A 19,621-nucleotide genomic window follows, 5' to 3' on the forward strand; every position below is an offset into this window, starting at 1 on the left:
AAAATTTGGTGGCTAACTGGATAGGCTTGGCAGTTTATCAAGGTGACTCTGCAATAATGATAGCTTCCAAGCCTGGTACTTCTCTCTAGCCAAACCCACTACCCTAATACCTGAAGTTAACACCCAAATGAGCTGACCTATGCTGGTTGGGTGGCTTTAACACACACAGCCAACAAAGCACTCAGACCAAAAGAATGGGGGGCAAGGCCTCCAGCTCAAAATAGTCTGGTTAGAAGTCCACTAATACAGCTTCCTCCTGCTCCAACCAAATATCCCCTTTAAACATCCCAAATAGAGGCAAGTCCTATCTACACTTTCACTCATGAAACAGACCTCCACTGTATTCTAAGTTGAAATTAAATATCTGCCTGAATCAGAATATTAAGCATTTGTTTCTCTACTAGATGAATGCTGCTGTTTATGGAGAGCAGAGTAGTGATCACTGACTACCATCTTTCTACATACTTCAGTGACTAAAACTTCCAGAAAAGAGTCAGGCAACACAGAAGCAAACTGAGACACCTGGCAGCAATGGCTGAGCGAGTGTGTGTGGGAGGGTGGGGGGGAAATGTCCTCTAAGAATTAAAATGATCGGTTAATTCTAGCAATAACCTGTTAGAATGTATGTTGGCAGTTGTTGGTTTTCAGTTATGTGATTCACTGAAATAAACAGTGGAAACTTAAAACAGCAATGTTCCTGGCCCGTCGGCTATAAAGTGGCAACTGGAATGGACACCCATTCATTTCTGAGGTATACATCTCAGCGGAGGATTTGACCATTACTAAGAAGAAGGCAACTGTCCCTATCATTTCTGTAAATAAGTCTGAATGGATTTCACCATGTTCAAGGAAGGACAAAGGGAAGAGGAAAAGCCCACAAATCTGATTTTAATAAAAAGGCTACTGAATAAGGAGAGTCATAAAGGAAAGGGAAAATGATCACTCACACACACACACACACACACACACACACCACTCTCTCAATGAATTTTTTGGCATACTTGGCAGAATGCAAAAAGAGTGCCTGTGAAACAAGAGCATGAGGCCATAAACAGAGAGCAGAGTGAGGTTAGAAAAAAATGGATGAGATGTCAAGAGAGTAGATGAACTAAGACAGATTTTTAAGGAAGCCAAAATCAAAGCCGGAAAATAAAAATCCAAGTTGGAGATTCACCTGATATGGCAGAATATAATCAGTGGTTTGAAGGCTAAACTTGAAAAGGGGTTATAGTGAAGTATAACATATACTCAGTGTAACATACATAAGTGTACAGCTTGATAAAGTATCACAGAATGAACATATGCAAGTAACTACCACCTGATCAACACAAAGAATATTACCAGTAATGCAGTCACAATGTTCCACCCCTCACCAGAGATAAGCACTATCCTGGCTTTTTTACACCACAAATTAGCCCGTTATTGAAATTTATGGAAATAGATTCATAAAATACGTATTGTTGTGTCCAGCTTCTTTCGTTCAACATTGTTTGTGAAATTCATCCACGTTGTTAGATATAGTCGTAGTGTGTTCTTTCTTTGCCATGTAATATTCCACTGTAGGAATATACCTCAATTTGCCTATTCTACTACTGATATACACTGAGGTTGTTTATACTTTAAAACTATTACACATAAAGCTTCTATAAACAGTCTTGTACATGTACTTCAGTAAATTTATGTATGCATTTCTCTTGAGCATATACCTAAGACTGGAATTGCTCCAGTCTCAGGTCACACATTTACTCAAACTTCATATACATTGCTGATCAGTTTTCAAAAGCAGATGTACTAATTTACACTCCCATCAACACTGTCTGAGAATTCCATTTGCTTCACATTTCCTCCAACGCTCGGTACTATCAGCTTTCTTAATTTATGGTAAGTGTGTAGCATCTCATAGTCTGAATTTGCATTTCCCTAATGATTACTGGGGCATTTCATCTCTTATGAAGTACTTGTTCAAGTCCTTTGCCTATTTTTCTATTGGGCTGCCTTTTTCTTATTTATAGTTCTTTGCATATTCTGTAGACAAGTTCTTTATTAGATAATGCAAATATGTTCTTTCACTCTGTAGCTTACCTTTTCAAATTTTGTTTAGCAAAAGTCCTAATTTTAATGTAGCCCAATTTTAAAATCTTTTCCTTTACTGTTCTTTGTGTCGTGTTTAAAAAAATATTTGTCTATTCCAAGGTCATGAAAATATTCTATGTTATATTATAGATGTTTTATTCTATAAGAGTTTCACTTTTTACTCTTTGTAAACTTCACTTTTTGTGTATAGTGTGAGGTGGGTGAGAATTTGTTTTCTCTCCCACAAGGATATCCAACTGACCCAACACCTTTTCTTTCTTTTTTTTTTTGGCTGTGTCGGGTCTCAGTTGCAGCATGTGGGATCTTCGTTGAGGTGTGCGGGATCCTTTGCTGTGGCGCACGGGATTCTCTCTAGTTGTGGCATGAAGGTTTTTCTTTCTCTACTTGTGGTGCTCGGGCTCCAGGGTGCACGGGCTCCGTAGTTGTGGCGCGCGGGCTCCAGAGCACATGGGCTTTGTAGTTTGTGGCACGTGGGCTCTCTCATTGAGGCACACGAGCTCAGTAGTTGTGGCACACGGGCTTAGTTGCCCTGTGGCATGTGGCATCTTAGTTCCCCGACCAGGGATCGAACCCGCATCCTCTGCATTGGAAGGCGGATTCTTTACCACTGGACCACCAGGGAAGTCCCCCAGCATCATTTCTTGATAAAAGTATTCCTTTCTCCATTACTATGCAGTGCCATCTCTACCACAAATCAAAGTGTATTTGTGCCTGTATACCCATTCTGTTCCATTGGACAATTTGTCTATCCTTGCCTGTCTTAATCACTGCAGATTTATAATAGTCTTGATATAAGGTTCATGATTACCAAGTCCTCCATCTTTGTTCTTTGAGACTGTCTTGCTTATTTTGGGACCTCTGCATTTCCATGTAAAACTTAAGTTTGTCAATCTCTACAAAAAAAAAAAAATGATGGGATTTTGGGATCTCGCTGAATCTATAGATCAATTTTAGAGAGATATGACATCTTTAAAATATCGAGTCTTCCAATCAAAACATGGTATAACCTTCCATTTATTTATTTATTAATTTCTCTAAATAAATGTTTTATCGTTTTCTGCATAGAAATTTTAGTATAACTTTCAATAGATTTACTCCTAGGTATCTGAATTTTTAAAATGCCACTACAACTGGCATCTTTTTTAAAAAATTTCCTTTAAGTTCTAGATTATGAAATACAAATCATTTTTTATGTTGACCTTGTATCCAACAACCCAGATGACTTCATACACTAATTCCAATGGTCTATATCCCAAATTCCGTCATGTTTTCTAAATACACAGCATGCTGTCTGTGAATAATGTCACTTTTATTTTATCTTATCTAATGTAAGAATTATATAAGACTGAATAGAAGCAGTGATAGTAAGCATGACTGGTTCTGTTCCCGATATGAGGGGGAAAGCTTTCAGTATTTCATCATTAAGTATAATTGCTTATGTAGGTTTCTTTGTAGATACCCTTTCTCAGATTAAGATTACCCTCTGTTCCTAGAGGTCTTTTTTTTTTAAATCATGAGTAATCAAATATTATCAAATCCTTTTCCCAACGTTTAAAGATGTATGATTTTTCTCCTTTATTCTGTACATTAATTTTTAATATCAACCTACTTTGCATTCCTAGAATTTTAGTCATATCATATTATCATTAATATTTATTACTGGATTCAGTTTGTTAATATTTTATTTAAGATTGTGCATTTATGTTCATGAAAGAGATTTGTCTTTAACTCTTCTTCCTTATATTGCATGGTTTGGGTATCAGGACTCTTCTGACCTCGTAAAACCAGTTGGCAAGTTTTCCCCCTTTTTCTATTCTCTGGAAGAATGTGTGTAAGACTTTAAATTGTATAGTGAAGTCACCTAGGCCAGGAGTTTTCTTCATAATAGGGTTTTAAATTATGAGTTCAGTTTCTTCAGTAGATACAGGACTAATGAGGTTTTTTAATTTCTCTTTATATTAGCTTTGTTAAGTAGTCTTTAAAGGTATTTGTTCATTTCAGATTTTTCAAATTACTGTCATAAGTTGTTTATAATATCCCCCTATTAGCATATTAATGTCTGTTGGATCAGTACTCCTCTTTCATTCCTGGTGCTAGTTTTGGGCTTCCTTTTTGCTCTTTCACCAGTCTTGCTAAGAATTTACCAGTCTTATTAGTGTTTTCAAAGAAGTGACTGTTGGCCTTTTTTGAGCCTCTTTATTACATGTTTCTTTCTTTTCTATTTTATTAATGTCTGCTCTCATCTTTATTGTTTTTTCCATTACTTTCTCTGGGTTCTTTTTCCAACTCCTTCAGATGGATACTTTGAGAACACTGATTCTACCCTTTCTTATTTTGCATATATACATTTGAGACTATAAATTTATAGAATTTGATTGTATACATCAGAAAAGAATAAAACAAATTTTGAAATATTGTATTTTCATTATCATAGGGTTAAAACATTTTATTTCCATTATGACTTCTTCCTTAAAACATAATATCTTTTAGAAGTGTACTGTTTAATTTCCAAACAGAAATTTTCTAGTAATCTTTTCATTATTGATTGCTGATTTTAATTCCATAGTGGTCAGATACATATTCTTTATGATTTCAATCATTTGAAATTTGTTCATTTGCTATATGGCTAATAGTACGGAAAATTTTGGTAAACGTTAAATTGGTACTTGATAAGAATGTACATTTGTGGTTGTTAGGTGCAGTATTCTATATGTCAACTGGGTCACACTCCTTAATCACATTGTTTAAATCTTCTATATTCTTACTAAAATTTTGTCGGCTTGTTCTATCAATTACTAAAAGAAGAATTAAAATATTCTATCATGACTGTAGATTTGGGTCTTTTTTAAAGAACTTTTTAGTTCTACCCGTTTTTGCTTTATATATTTTGAAGTTATGTTATTAGGCATATACAAACTTAAAATTATTTTATCTTCCTGGTAGATTGAACATTTAGCATTATGAAATGCTTCCTTATAACTCCTTTAAAGTCTACTCTGATATTACTATAATACAGTGGCTTTTTTTTTTGAGAGGGGTGGTATATATTTCTCCATCCTTTACTTCCAATTTTTCCATGTCTTCATATTTAAGATGTATCTTACAAGCAGCACAGAGGTGGGTTTTAAAAATCCAATCTGACATTCTCTGTCTTAACTAATTTTTTAAAAATTTATTGAGATGAAATTCACATAACCATAAAATTAACCATTTTAAAGTAACTTAGTACTAAGCCTTCATAATGTGATGTGACCACCACCTCTATCGACTTCTAAAACATTTCAGTCACTTTAAAGTAAAACCGTGTACTCATTAAGCAGTTTGTCCCCATTCTCCCCTCCCACTAGCTCCTGGCAACCACCAATCTTCAGTTCTGTCTCTATGAATTTACCTACTCTGCATATTTTACACATATGGAATCATACAATATATGTGACCTTTATGTCTGTGTTATTTCACTTAGCATAATATTTTCAAGGTTGATCCACATCTGGCATCTGCATTCATTTACTGTTTTAAGGCTGAATAATATTCATTGTATGTATATACCACAATTTGTTTATCTACTCAACCCCTGATGGACATTTGGGCTGCTTCTATCTTCTGGCTATTGTGAATAGCGCTGCTATAAACATGCATGTACACGTATTTGTTTGAGCACCAGTTTTCAATTCTTCTGGAAATATCAATCTGGGAGTGGAACTGCTGGGTCACATGGTAATTCTATGTTTAACTCTTTGAGAAACTGCCAAACTCTTTGCCTTTTAACTGGAGTATTATATAATTTTTAATTACGTCATTATCACCCCCATTGTGCTATTTTGTCATGTATTTTAACTGTACCTCTATACATTAAAGTCATAAGACATTTTAATTTTGCTATGTTTTTACCTTTTATTTTGAAATAATTTCAAACTTAAAGAAAAACTACAATAATAGAGAATGTCTGTACACATAGATTCATTAAAGTATCATTTTGCCATATTTGTTTTATCTTTTCTTTATATGTATGCATATATACAAGAAAATATAGGCATATTATTACATCTGTATATTGCCATATGTATTGCCAGAATTCAGTGATAGACTAGATATGAGAAATGATGGAAAGAGAATGTGTCAAAAACGATTAAGTTTTTGGTTTGCATAATCTAACAGACAGTGGTACAATTCACTGAGCTAAGAAACCCTCAAGAGAATCAGGTTTGAGGGAAGGAGTTTGATTTCAGATGTGCTAACTTTTGAGCTGTCTTTGAGAAACACATGAGATGTCAAGTCAGGAATTAAATATACTAGCCTGGAGTTCAGAGGACAGATGGGGTTAGAGATACAAATCTGGAAGCTATTTGTATTCAAATAGTAATTGTATCAATGGATACGGATGGCATCACATAGAAAGAGAATTGAGAGAAGAGATGAGAGCCTAAGACTCAACTTTAAGTAATGCCAATATTTAATAGCAAAGGTATAAGAAGATGAGCCTGCAAAAGAAACTGAGAAGTTGCTAGAGAAGTAGGAGGGAAATCAGGAGAATGCGGTCATGGAATCCAAGGGAAGAGTAGTTCAGGCAATGACCCAACAGTGTCCAATACTACTGACAAATCAAGATGACTGAAAATGTTCCTTGGATTTAACAATGCAAAAGCCACTAATGACCCTGGTGGAAACTGTTTGAGTTTAATGAGCAGATAAACCAGATAGATAGAACTGAGTTATTAGGAGGTAGAAAAAATAACTCTTTCAAGAGGTTTTAAAGAAGGAGAATAGGGAAAATATGGTAATTGAAGGATGAGAAGTGTGGTATTCAGGAAGAAGTGTTTTTTAAGATTAGAAAAGACATCTTTAAATAGTTGATGCAAACGGTCTAGTTTGAGAGGGACGAGTTGTATATACAAGAAAGAAGGAACTACTTGGTGACTGAAATACAACTTTGTGAATACATTAAAAACCACTGAATTATATATATTAAAAGGGTGAACTTAATGATATGTTAATTTACCTCAATAAAATCACTTAAAAGCAACAAAGGGAAAAAAAAAACAAAGGATGACTAATAGTGTAAGATTTCTAGAAAGTTAGTAAGTGATAAGATTCAAAGAATTGGAATAACTAGCCATAGATAAGAGGAATGAACAGTAGGCTTTAGTTTTGGCTAGTGGAACATTAGAGAGAAAATGAGGGAATTCCTATGTCTGATGGTTTTTATTTTGATCTTTGAAATAGGAGGCAAGGTTGTCTGCTACGGGTAGGGATGGATGAAAGCAGGGAATGGACATAAATAAGAGGTTTGAGGAGAGTAGGGAAGCAGTTGCAGCAGAGAGCAGGAGAGCAACTAGGAAAGCTGGATATAGCTGAGGACCCACTTGAGGTTGCTAATAATGAGTTTATGGGGATACTAACATGTCCTATTTTTAATTTTCTCCATCTGTGTTCCATTGGCGACAGGCAAGGAGAAAGTGGACAGATAGAAATATCCAGGAAAGTATGCCTATAGCATATGCACCAAAACATCAGTTGTTATATGAGTTTATTCCCCTCAGGGTATATATAAATTGATGATTCTAAAGTAGTTTGGTCTCAAATGAGTCTAATCCTTGTGAGCCTTGCCCCAAACACAATACATTCTTTGTGTTATCATGCTAGTCTTAAACAGCTTTGCACTTCCTAATTGCTGTCTTCAAATAAATAATAGTGAGTACTGAGGACCTATAAGCCAGATACAGAAAGACAAAAACTGTATAGTTCCACTTTCATTAGGTACTTAGAATAGGCAAATCCATAGAGAAAGGAAGTAGAATAGATGTTACCAGGGGCTGGGAGGAGGAGGAAATGGTATGTTATTATTTAAAGGATACAGAGTTTCAGTCTGGGATGGTGAAAAAGTTCCAGAAATGGATAGTGGTGATGAGCGTGCCACATTGTGAATGTACTTAATGCCACTAAATTGTACACTTAAAATTATTAAAGTGGTAAATTTTATTTTATGTATAGTTTTCCACAATAAAATGTTTTTTTTAAATAGTAAGAAGCTTCTGCTTTAGGCTATATCTCAAAGGATGACTAGGAAACAGGACTGAAGGGGCAGCAAAAGGGTAGAGTTGTAGTTAATGAGCTCATGTGAAACCAAAATGTTTAGTTCACTGTTAGGAGAGCTGAGAAAGTATAAGTCAGGCAAAGTCGGATCACAAAGAAATGTGTAAGCCATGGACTTTATGTTGGCAGTATCTTATAGGAAGATGGTGAGTTATCTTAATCAAGGGAATAACATAGTGAGATCTGCAGTTTCTAATTGTGGAGAACAAAAGCAAGAATGGAGGTAAAGAAATCAGTTTAAGCATAAATGAGGCCCAAACTAAAGAAGTTTTTAAAATAAGGAGGAAGGAAGAGATACAAGGAATATTCAGGAGATAAAATCAACAGGATGGGATATAAATAGTACATGAGAGACAGGAGTCAAAGATACTGATACTCAGTTCAAACAATTTGGGTCCACTGAGTTGGAGACCACGAGAACAGAGAGAATATGGGGAGAAAGCTGAATGAATGCAATTCAGTCTCATCAAGTACTTTTAGTATCTTGTTCTTTTAGAAACGATCTTTTTAAGTCATGTAAGACTAGTTCTGGAAAGATACATAAGAATCTAAAAAGGAGAAAAGGGTAAATGAGAAGACAGAAGTGGGTAGGAGAATTATGTTTTTACAGTATACTCTTTTTGAATCTTTTGATTTTAGTGAAAAACACATTACATATTTAAATATTTTTAATTTTTTTTTAAGTTATGTAAAAAATCAACTTTAAAAACTGCCATAAGAATAATGAGAAGAAATCTGCTAATAACCATATGTTTGGTGGATGTTAATTACTTCATTCAGAGAGACTGAGAGGAAAAAAAGATCCTGGTTGCCTTATTTAGTTGTTTAATTAAGTAACTGTTAGTTCTATAAATATTTTTTTAAGTATGATGATTTCCAAATACTTGATCAATACAAAATAAAATTTTCCTTAAAGCTTTCTACCTTCATTTTCCAAATTTTGTTTTTCCAAATACAATGTATACACACTTTAAAATCAACCTTGAACTTGATGCCTTGTTATGGCTTGAAGTGTCCTCCAAAAAGACAGGCTGAAGTCCTAATCCCTCAGAGTAGGACCTTAGCTGGGAATTAGCTAAAGATGCCTATCTGGAGTAGGGTGGGCCCTTAATCCGATTACGACTAGTATCCTTATAAGAAGAGGGAAATCTGGACAGAGGGAAGGTAGCCATGAGAAGATGGAGGCAGAGATTGGAGTTATGCTGCCACATACCAAGGAATGCCTGGGGCTACCAGGAGCTGAAGAATCAAGAAACGATTCTCCCCTAGAGGCTTCAGAGGGAGCACGGCCCTGCCAACACCTTGATTTCAGACTTCTAGCCTCCAGAACTGTGAAAGAATACATTTCTATTATTTTAAGCCATCTAGTTTGTGATACTTGTTATGGCAGCCCTAGGAAACTAATACACCTAGCTAATAATACCAATAGTAAATGTTTATCCCACTCTTGCCTTCTTTAGTGCCTCTGTTTTAACACAACAGCAAGACCCACTTTATAAAAGGTATCTTTATGACAGAATATATGAACATTATACTCAGGAAGATTGTTTTAGCATTAAAAAGTTGGCTCATGTTTTATGCTAGAGTATATCTAATTCACGTTTTTCCTGCTTATTTACATAAAAATACATAACAAGCAAATCTAGCAAATGGAAACTTCATAGGAAGAGAGGCTTGAGTGTTAAATTTCTGAAAGATTACCCAGAAAATAAAGACACATTTGAACAAGTATTAAGGAATAATTAGTAAATACCTAGTGAACAAAATACCTATTTTTCTTATAACTTCCAAGTAGCTTTTATAGCCTAGGATCTGCATCTAATTAAAGTCCCTGATTCTGTTAGTCAAGATTACAAACATAAACTGAAGAAAAGAAGACAATCACATTTTATACCTTTAGACCATTTGTTAGAGAATACAAGAAAACAGTAAAAACAGACAACTCCCCTACAAGAACTAGTTGGTACCAGAATCACATAGATAACCTCTCTGTATTAGGAAAACTAAAGATAAATCAGAAACAGGGAATATAAAACACCACCAAATTAAACTTGTGATCCTAAAGAACAACCAAAAATAAATAGAACGATTAGGATAAAAAGTTTAGATGTACACTGGATGAAGAAATGTTAGCAGAGACTGTTGGTGCCCTGCCCCTATGCCCTTTGCCCTCACAGATCTGGTACATGCTGAATGGCTTCTTACTGTAAGCATGTGCAACTGCCTAAGCACCGTGCGCAGACCACACAGGCATCAGGTGCCAGGCAGGTAGTTAACACTCCGAGGAGCAGCCCATAATCAACGACTGATGGAAATTAGTTAATAATTAATTACCCCAGCTTCCTCATCCTTCCAGTAGAAAAACTACAAGACACTTTCTACACTGTTTTCTAGAGACCCCTGGAAGGGCTGATCCCCTTCTGCTCAGGGTTTTCCGCCTGCTCATATACATAACTTTGTATTGGTTTCCTTCCCTTCCTGGTCTTAATTCCCCACTCCCTGATGTGTGCCTCCTGAGTTAACTCCCAAGAAGACTACCTGCACTCTAATTCTTGCTTCAAGGTCTACTTCTGAGGAAACACAACCAAACTTTAGATTAAAAGGCAAAGAGTTTGAGATATGACTCAAAATGGCTTTGTAACTCAAAATGTCAGTGTTAAGAAAACACATAAGGAGCTTCTTCTTAATCTTCATAAATTACATTGCCTATCCAAATTTTTAGGCTAGTGAAGATGAAATTGATCCTAAAGTCTATGATTTCTCATGTGTGCATCTATTCCAGCTTCACATCTCCTACCACATTCCTTTTCCAATCTTGGACAGAAACTTCAAAACCCAAAACTTCAACACTTCTCTAGTGCAAAGCTAAAATTATAGTTTGATGAATACAGGTCAGAAACAGCTAAGGACAATATATATGCATTTACCTATTTTTTTGGAGGCCACCTAAAGGAAATAATTTCCTTAGACCTTTTTTTTCTTAAAAAAATTAATAATACATTGCTATGAAAAAAAGTCAAGTAACAGAGCGGTATAGAGGGGAAATAGTCAAAGTGCCCACCCCAATCACTCACTCTCTCACAGCCACTAGTCCCTTTCCAAACACTTTAATGTTAAAAACCTTTTTTAGTTTCCAAATGTTTACTGTTAAAACATAACAACTGAGCATATTTCCATACCTCTTTTGATGCACTTATAAAAATACAGCTATCATTTTTTACATAAACCGGATTATACTATAAATGTTGTTTGTAACTTACTTTTTTTAAGGCAAAAGTAGTTATAATGTAAAAATATTCACTAATAAATAAACTACTTAAAATAACTCATCCTAAAATGTCTTTCCCTGCTTAACATTGGTCTTTATCCCCACGAACTGTCAGATTGTTATATTATGATATCAAGCAAATTGTTGGTAAAATTCTATCGAGGAGACCTCCATTTTCAATACTAATGAACTAAGTGATTCAGAGTAACTGCGCCTATAAAGACAACAATAAAGCAGGTCTAAATAGAGAAAATATCTTCTTAATAGTACCAAGGACCTAAAAAGGTAGTGAGGCATTACTAGACCAAGAAAAGGGTAGGGGAAGGCCTAAGACTCTTCTACCCTGGGGTGGAGGGTAGAGGGCTGGTGGCTGCTCTAAAGCAGTGATCCTCAAACTCTGTGTAGCGTGCACAACAGGAGAGCCTGTTAAAACACGTCCCCAGAGATTCTGATTTAGTAGCTCTGTAGCTTGCATTTCTAAGAAGCTCCCAGGTGAGGGTGATGCAGCTGGTGTGAGGACCACACTTTAATTGTGCCTGATCTAGACTAGAGACTGGGACAGCAGGGGATGAGGAAAGTATAGAAATGATGTAAGGAACACACATAAGACCATAGAATCCATGGGATATTAACCCCTCATTCCATCTTCCCTTCTCACCTTCACCTCAGCAGGTTTGGGATCCCACTGCTGCTCTTGGCCACTTTTACCTAGACTCATCTGCCGATCCTCAGGAAAGAGCTAAGACGCCAAAGCTCTTTGATTTATGACAGAGGAGGCACCTCACTGGAGTAGGAAAGGACAGTCTTTTTTTTTCTTTTTTTTTTTTTAATTTATTTTATTTATTTTTATTTTTGGCTGCATTGGGTCTTTGTTGCTGCGCACGGGCTTTCTCTAGTTGCGGCGAGCGGGGGCTACTCTTCGTTGCGGTGCGCGGGTTTCTCATTGCGGTGGCTTCTCTTGCTGCAGAGCATGGGCTCTAGGTGTGCAGGCTTCAACAGTTGTGGTGTGCGGGCTCAGTAATTGTGGTTTGTGGGCTTTAGAGCGTAGGCTCAGTAGTTGTGGTGCACGGGCTTAGTTGCTCCGCGGCATGTGGGATCTTCCCGGACAAGGGCTCGAACCCATGTCCCCCGCATTGGCAGGCGGATTCTTAACCACTGCGCCACCAGGGAAGCCCAGGACAGTCTTTTTTTTAAAATGGTGCTGGAACAACAGGCTTCCATATGGGGGAAAAAAATCAAATTGGTTGCCTGCCTTAAACTACTTACAAAAAATAAATTCCAGGTGGGTTAATGAGCTAAGTGTGAAAGATAAAACAATAATGCTTTTAGAATACAAGAGATTATCTTGATGACCTTAAGGTAGGAAAGTTTCTTAAACAAGACAGGAAAACACTAACCTTAAAATTAACACCTGTTCATCAAAAGATACTATTAAAAAGATTAAAAATAAAAGCCACAGGGCTTCCCTGGTGGCGCAGTGGTTGAGAATCTGCCTGCCAATGCAGGGCACACGGGTTCGAGCCCTGGTCTGGGAAGATCCCACATGCCGCGGAACAACTGGGCCCGTGAGCCACAATTACTGAGCCTGCGCGTCTGGAGCCTGTGCTCCGCAACAAGAGAGGCCGCGATAGTGAGAGGCCCGCGCACCGCAATGAAGAGTGGCCCCCGCTTGCCGCAACTAGAGAAGGCCCTCGTGCAGAAACGAAGACCCAACACAGCCATAAATAAATTAATTTAAAAATAAATAAATAAATAAGAGCCATAGAATGGGAGAACATATTTGCAATCCATTCAAAGCAAATGACTAATATCCAAAATATATAAGTAACTTTCACAAATTATTGAGAAAAAGACACTGATCCAATAGAAAATGAGCAAAATAATTAGAACAAGCACTTCACAAAAGAGGAAATCCTAAAGGGCCAATCGATATTTTAAAAGGTCTCTAATCTTACATAACTAGAGAACTGCAAATGAGAACCATAACCAAATATCATTACACAGCTATCAAACTGCAAAAATGAAAAAATCTGATAATACCAAGTAATGACAACAGGATAAACTCTCACAGACTAGGAAAACAGTGTTATCTAGTAAAGTCGAAGATATACATATACTACTGACTTCTATAATAAATATAAGCCTTAGACTACCCTTACGTGCATCAGGATGTAAAAGAATGTTCACAGTTGCATTGCTCATGATTATAAAAAACTTTGAGGGAAAATTCAAATGCCCACTGACAGTAGAACAGATCTTAAAATTCTGGTATTTTTTTTCAGTAAAATATTTTACATTAAGAAAAAAAAATGAATTAAAGATAAATGCAACATAAGTGAACTGTACAAAATAATGCTGAATGAAAATGCTCATATAAATAGATACATGATACCATTTATATAAAGTTTACACTCAGGAAAATAATTCTTATCATTGCAGGTGGCACATACACCGATAAGGATATTATTATAAATTTCAGGATTATGGTTAGCTGTGGGAAGACAGAAAGTTTTAAGACTGGTAAGTGATGGAGATATTTTGGGGTGCTAAACAATATTCTATTTCTTGACCTGCAAGTAGGTTTTACTCCCGTTTGTTTCACAACTGTTTGTTAAACTATACATATGAGGTTAATGCATCTTTTGGGACATATTTTACAATTTTTAAAAGCATTTTAAAAAAAAACCCAACATATTGGCCCTGTAGTTGGACTAATATGGTTGAAAAACTTGATCTACAATTTACTAAGTATGAAATCTTGAGCAATTCACAAACCTCTTGAAACTTGGCCTTCCTCAGTTTTAACATGGAGATAATAATATATACCTTGCATGTTGTGAGATTTAAATAACATATACAAAAAGTGTCCAACAGTGCCTGGCTCAATAAATAGAAATATAAGATGTTCCTAAACTGAAGGATTCTGTATTGTAAAGATGTTAATTCTTTCCAAATTGCGTTACAGACCCAACCAGAGTCCTATTTTTGCTAACAACAAACTGAAAAAAAATTTCTAAAAAGCCATCTATTTTACCATACTTACCAGTATTGGCCTTGCTACAAGATAATCTATAGCATGAATTCACAATAGGGGTAATATTACTCCCAGAGGGGCTAAAATTGGTTCTTGGGGGTGAAAAAACTTCGTTATTAAAATGTTTTGTGGCCCTCCAAAGCTCATCTATCCAACAAATTCTTACTTGTTAGTATTTAATTTCTCTCATTAGGGAGAAATTTAATTAATTGAAATTTAATTCAATTTTTTTCCTTAGGGACAGTGATAATTAAAAAAAAAAGGTTGAGAAACACGAATCTATAATTTATTCTGAAGCAGCTGAATCTAATATGAGGAAAGAAAATTAGACACAAATAATCACAGTTTTTGGAAATAAGAAGGAGTAATAACAGTCAGCATTCTAGTTTTCTTTGAGAAGAAAGGCCAGGAAATGGTAGCCCAAGAATTTCAGAAGAAAGTGATGCCTCTTTTCCCCATTTAAGGAAAAGCAGTATCAACAAATTTATTTTGAAGACAGTTAATGCTTCTGAAATATACATGGATGTCAGTAAGTTTCAATTAACTAAAGGATGACTGCATAAGGCTTTACTCTAATCAGAAACCATGCTGTTTGGGGCAAAGGAATTGCCTTCAATCCTAATATCTGTCTCATGATGTTTTCCCCCTTTACAGAAAGGGATATCTTTCATACCCACATGTGAAATCCCCTTTTCCATCCTAAATCTTGTACAATTTCCTCAGACAAATCGCTCTCCTTTCTCCATTCTATTTGAATAGGGAAAAAGTGAAATAACTATGATGTTAAGAAAAGTAAAATGACTTGGGCTCACTCCAGACTCTCAAGGAAATCAGTAGCACAACACAGGTCTCCCTGTTCCAAGACCAGGCACTTTCAACCATAATTTATTGGTAGTGTGACTATGTTTAGAGGTTGATTCTGTCATTGATTTCTTCCTATTAGAGTTCCCTAATCAAAGGTGTGTTTTCCAAACTTATTAAAAATAAATGAGAAAGCAAAAAGATAATCAGTTTCCAAAAATGAGAAAATAAAAAATAAACATATTAAAAACACATGAAAGTTAAAAAGAAAGAAATCTCTTCCTATAACAAAAAAACATAAAAAGCAAGAACAGTTTATGGAAGATGTTAATTAATGAGAAAATATATAATTAAGGCTGCTTTTTTAAGGTAAAAGACAATTTGATGATACGTAAACTAAAAGCTTCAAAACAGATTTTGAAACATTTCCTACAATATTACTAATAATTATTCACTACAATGTGATAGAAAACACATTTGAATATTAAAGACAATGACATGTGTTTTCACTCCATAAAAGATTAAAATTATCTGTCTACTTTAATAGTGCATTCATTCGGTCAATCGCTGTGGAAGACCAATTCCTTATGTAAATCACTTCTTCAAATCCACAAAACTCATATTCAGTCCTTTATCTAAATCCAGTAAGTTTTCATCATAAAACCCCACATCTCCAACACCAAAACTTGAGGATATACAGAGTAACCATAAAATACTCAATATTACTGCTATATATGGTTTCCTAAGAACACCTTAAACAGCCTGTCACCACGATCCTTTGCTGCCAAGAGAAAACAAGGTTTCTCAACAATTTTTTAACAGAAATGATCCTTGAATTCTAAAATTCCATAACAATATTAGTTATTGTATGTGCTTTATTTTAAAAATTTAATCAAGGAAAATGAACTCAAATATCTAAAGAAGCTGTAGATTTTACTTACATATTCAGGTTTTAGTTTTTTATCTCCTCCTCTCACAGCCACTTTTTCTAGTTTATCTATAATGGGCCCAATCATTTCCTCATCTTTAAGCTGAAGCTCTTCATGTATAATTTCTATATCTCGAATAGGATCTACACTTCCTTCAACATGCGTGATATCATCATCTTCAAAAGCACCTAAAATAAATTAAAGGGAAGCAATTCAATAAACAAATAACACAGAAGGTCATTATTAGAGTGAGTCAAGATTCTTAGAAGGTTAGCAATTTATTCAAGTTATTCTGAATTCTTACAAGTAGGACAGAGCATTTTTTTTTCCTATTTAGTACTATTTAGGGCACTAGCAGCAAAATAGTAATTCAAGAGCCTCAACATTTCAAAAACTGATTGAAATAAATAAAATTATGATCTTTAAAGAAAGAAGATTATGCTCCAGAACTACTGGTATTTTCAGGTTTGGTACATTAAAAGATACTGTATTCCAGGCATGAGAGCCTGAAGTTCTAAACTGCACTATTAGGGTTTCCAAGGGAAACTGGATTTGGGGCGGGGGGGTGGTGAAATCATCTGGCAGACCTCTTCCCTGCTTCAATCTACTTTATCACTGTGGTTCTGACGGTGATTAGATAATGAACCACTCAGACACACAATTTACACAGCAGCTAATTTCATCGGCCTGATTTGAGGGTATGGTTTTTAGGGGACTATCAAAGAAGCAGATGAAGGTGCATTCGTCATATATGAGTGACAACCATTCACACTATCTGTACAAAATGGTGCTGGCCCTTATTAGAAACACATGCTATTATCACATATTTAAAGTGCAGTTGAAGCCATAATTTCAAATTGCCAACTGGAAACATAAGGGTAAAACAACCAGACATTACTCAAGCATGTGTACTGACTTTATGCCCTTTTGAAGACATAATGTGGCAACATAATTCAACTGGGATTTACTCAAATTATCAGATAACAGTATCACAAAAATGAACAAATACTAAGAAATATTATAAACAGAAAGCAATGATATACCCACAAAACAATAAACACATTTATAAACAAGTTAATTTAATTAAAATTACCAATTAGATTATATTCCCAAAATGAGATGCTTTCAAACATACAGTATCAATTATTTTAGATAGAGGTATCATAGGAATCATGAAAGACAGTTTGATTGAGTTTGATAAGAGAAAAACAGTGACTACAGCTCATTATTACTTACAAAAAAACCAAGATAATCTCATTACAGGTTGCAAAGTTTTTAAATATAATTCCCCAGAATTAAAAATAATTAATCTGTTCATATCTTAACGTGGAAATATTCAGTAATAATTTTTAAAGTAAATTATTACAATTAAATATAACTATTTAAAATAATACTTAAGTATTCTTGGCAAACAATCGATGTTATATAGTACCTGATTCATACGAACAAAATTAGTAAGAAATGAGGAGGTACATTATATCTTACTAGTAAACACACCAGACAATGGTTTAGGTAAATTTTCTGAATACCTGAAAAGTATGAAAAAAGTTTCCCTGGAAGCACAATACTATTCACTTCTTATCATGATGAGGCAACTTACACAAATAGCACAATAAAACAGGAAAACTGAAAATAAAAGTTAGTTTCCTGGCACTCAGATCAACAAAGGAAACATGGTCAGTTCAGTTATAGAAATAAAAAACTTTTTATGACACCTAGAATGAAAAATTTCTTATATAGTCATCTTGATGTAGGGGCTAATGAGTAATGAAAAATTTCTTATATAGTCATCTTGATGTAGGGGCTAAATGAGTAACTATAGTGATGTCCTCAACAACATCCCTACAGTAAATGCATCAGCAGATTTTAAATGGCAATTTCTTAATTTCAGCCCTCATTTTTTAATTTATTTTTTAAAATTAATTAATTTATTTTTGGCTGTGTTGGGTCTTCGTTGCTCTTCATGGGCTTCCTCTAGTTGTGGTGAGCGGGGGCTACTCTTCGTTGTGGTGCACGGGCTTCTCATTGCAGTGGCTTCTCTTGTTGCAAAGCACGGGCTCTAGGAGCACAGGCTTCAGCAGTCGCAGTACGTGTGCTCAGTAGTTGTGGCACACGGGCTTAGCTGCTCTGCGGCATGTGGGATCTTCCCGGACCAGGGCTCGAACCCGTGTCCCCTGCACTGGCAGGTGGATTCTTTTTTTTTTTTAACATCTTTTAACATCTTTATTGGAGTATAATTGCTTTACAATGGTATGTTAGTTTCTGCTGTATAACAAAGAAACTTTAACAGCCCTGCTGGTCATAAAATCTTAGACAAATCACTGAACCTCTAAGGATCTCATTATCATACCTTTAAAATGAAGGTATTTCTACCTTTCAGAGGATGGGTATGATTAAATTGGATAATATATGTAAAGTGCTTAACAGAGAACTCTTTCAGTAACTGGGGCATATACTATTGTTTTTATGATGTAGGAATTAGTAATTTAGGAGAAACTCCATAGTAATATACTCAAACATTAATTTTGAATATCATTTCATGTCACTCAATTCACCTTGGAACAGTTTATAATAAACTTTGTGAGTTTACAGGGTTTTCCCCCACTAATTCTTAGTAGTTCACCACAACATTTTTACCCTAGTCCATGGCAAAAGTTATTTATTTCAACTTCACATTAACTAAAACAATTAGTACCATAAATGTTACAATTATTATCACAATTCCCTTTTGGGGGAAATACTTTACTGATAAAGAAGATGACTAGAGTCATCTTGAAGACTATATCATACTGAATTGCTTGATGAGAAAGTTATTTCTGTTTCAATTCTCGTTTAGTCCTTCTGACTATGTCAAGGAGAAAATGTTGGTTTGATGCCGTTGATCTTTAATGTTTAACATTTATAAATTTATAAATGTTGATAACTTTTTAATCAACAGAACAGGCCTCAGCCTCAGAGCTTCTAAAGGCTAAAAAATTAAATATGTAGTTTTCATTGTTTTTATTTTCATTATCTTCAATTTTGGCAATTTCCCACTTACATTAGTGAAAACATTTCCTATTTAAATAAATTAAGTCAAAAATGTGAGATCACAATTTTTTTTTCTGTAAAATCAAGAAATGTCTGAAAATATTAACTATGGTCATTTTGATGGTGGGATGTCATCTGATTTTTAAAAACTTTTTTGGTACTATTCCGTATAAAATAGGATAATGTGATAGAGCATGTGTGTGCTGGGGGGAGGGGGTGGCATTGCTAGGCAAACTTTTTTTTTTCATCTTTATTGGACTATGATTGCTTTACAATGTTGTGTTAGTTTCTGCTGTACAACAAAGTGAATCAGCTATATGTATACATATATCCCCATATCCCCTCCCTCTTGCATCTCCCTCCCTCCCACCC

At 35.2% G+C, this 19,621-nt stretch overlaps 1 protein-coding gene across 1 annotated transcript in view; it reads right to left on the reverse strand.

Moving 5' to 3' along the window:
• The window catches only part of OLA1 (Obg like ATPase 1), a 172,446-nt gene that overhangs the window by 53,043 nt on the left and 99,782 nt on the right, over positions 1 to 19,621 (reverse strand). Inside the window, exon 5 of the mRNA XM_059927262.1 lies at positions 16,232 to 16,407. Within this exon, the coding sequence (XP_059783245.1) occupies positions 16,232 to 16,407 (176 nt within the window). The remainder of the gene's footprint in view (positions 1 to 16,231; positions 16,408 to 19,621) is intronic.

This window comes from Balaenoptera ricei, chromosome 7 (assembly GCF_028023285.1).
Source record: "Balaenoptera ricei isolate mBalRic1 chromosome 7, mBalRic1.hap2, whole genome shotgun sequence".
Classification (NCBI taxonomy): Eukaryota; Metazoa; Chordata; class Mammalia; order Artiodactyla; family Balaenopteridae; genus Balaenoptera; species Balaenoptera ricei.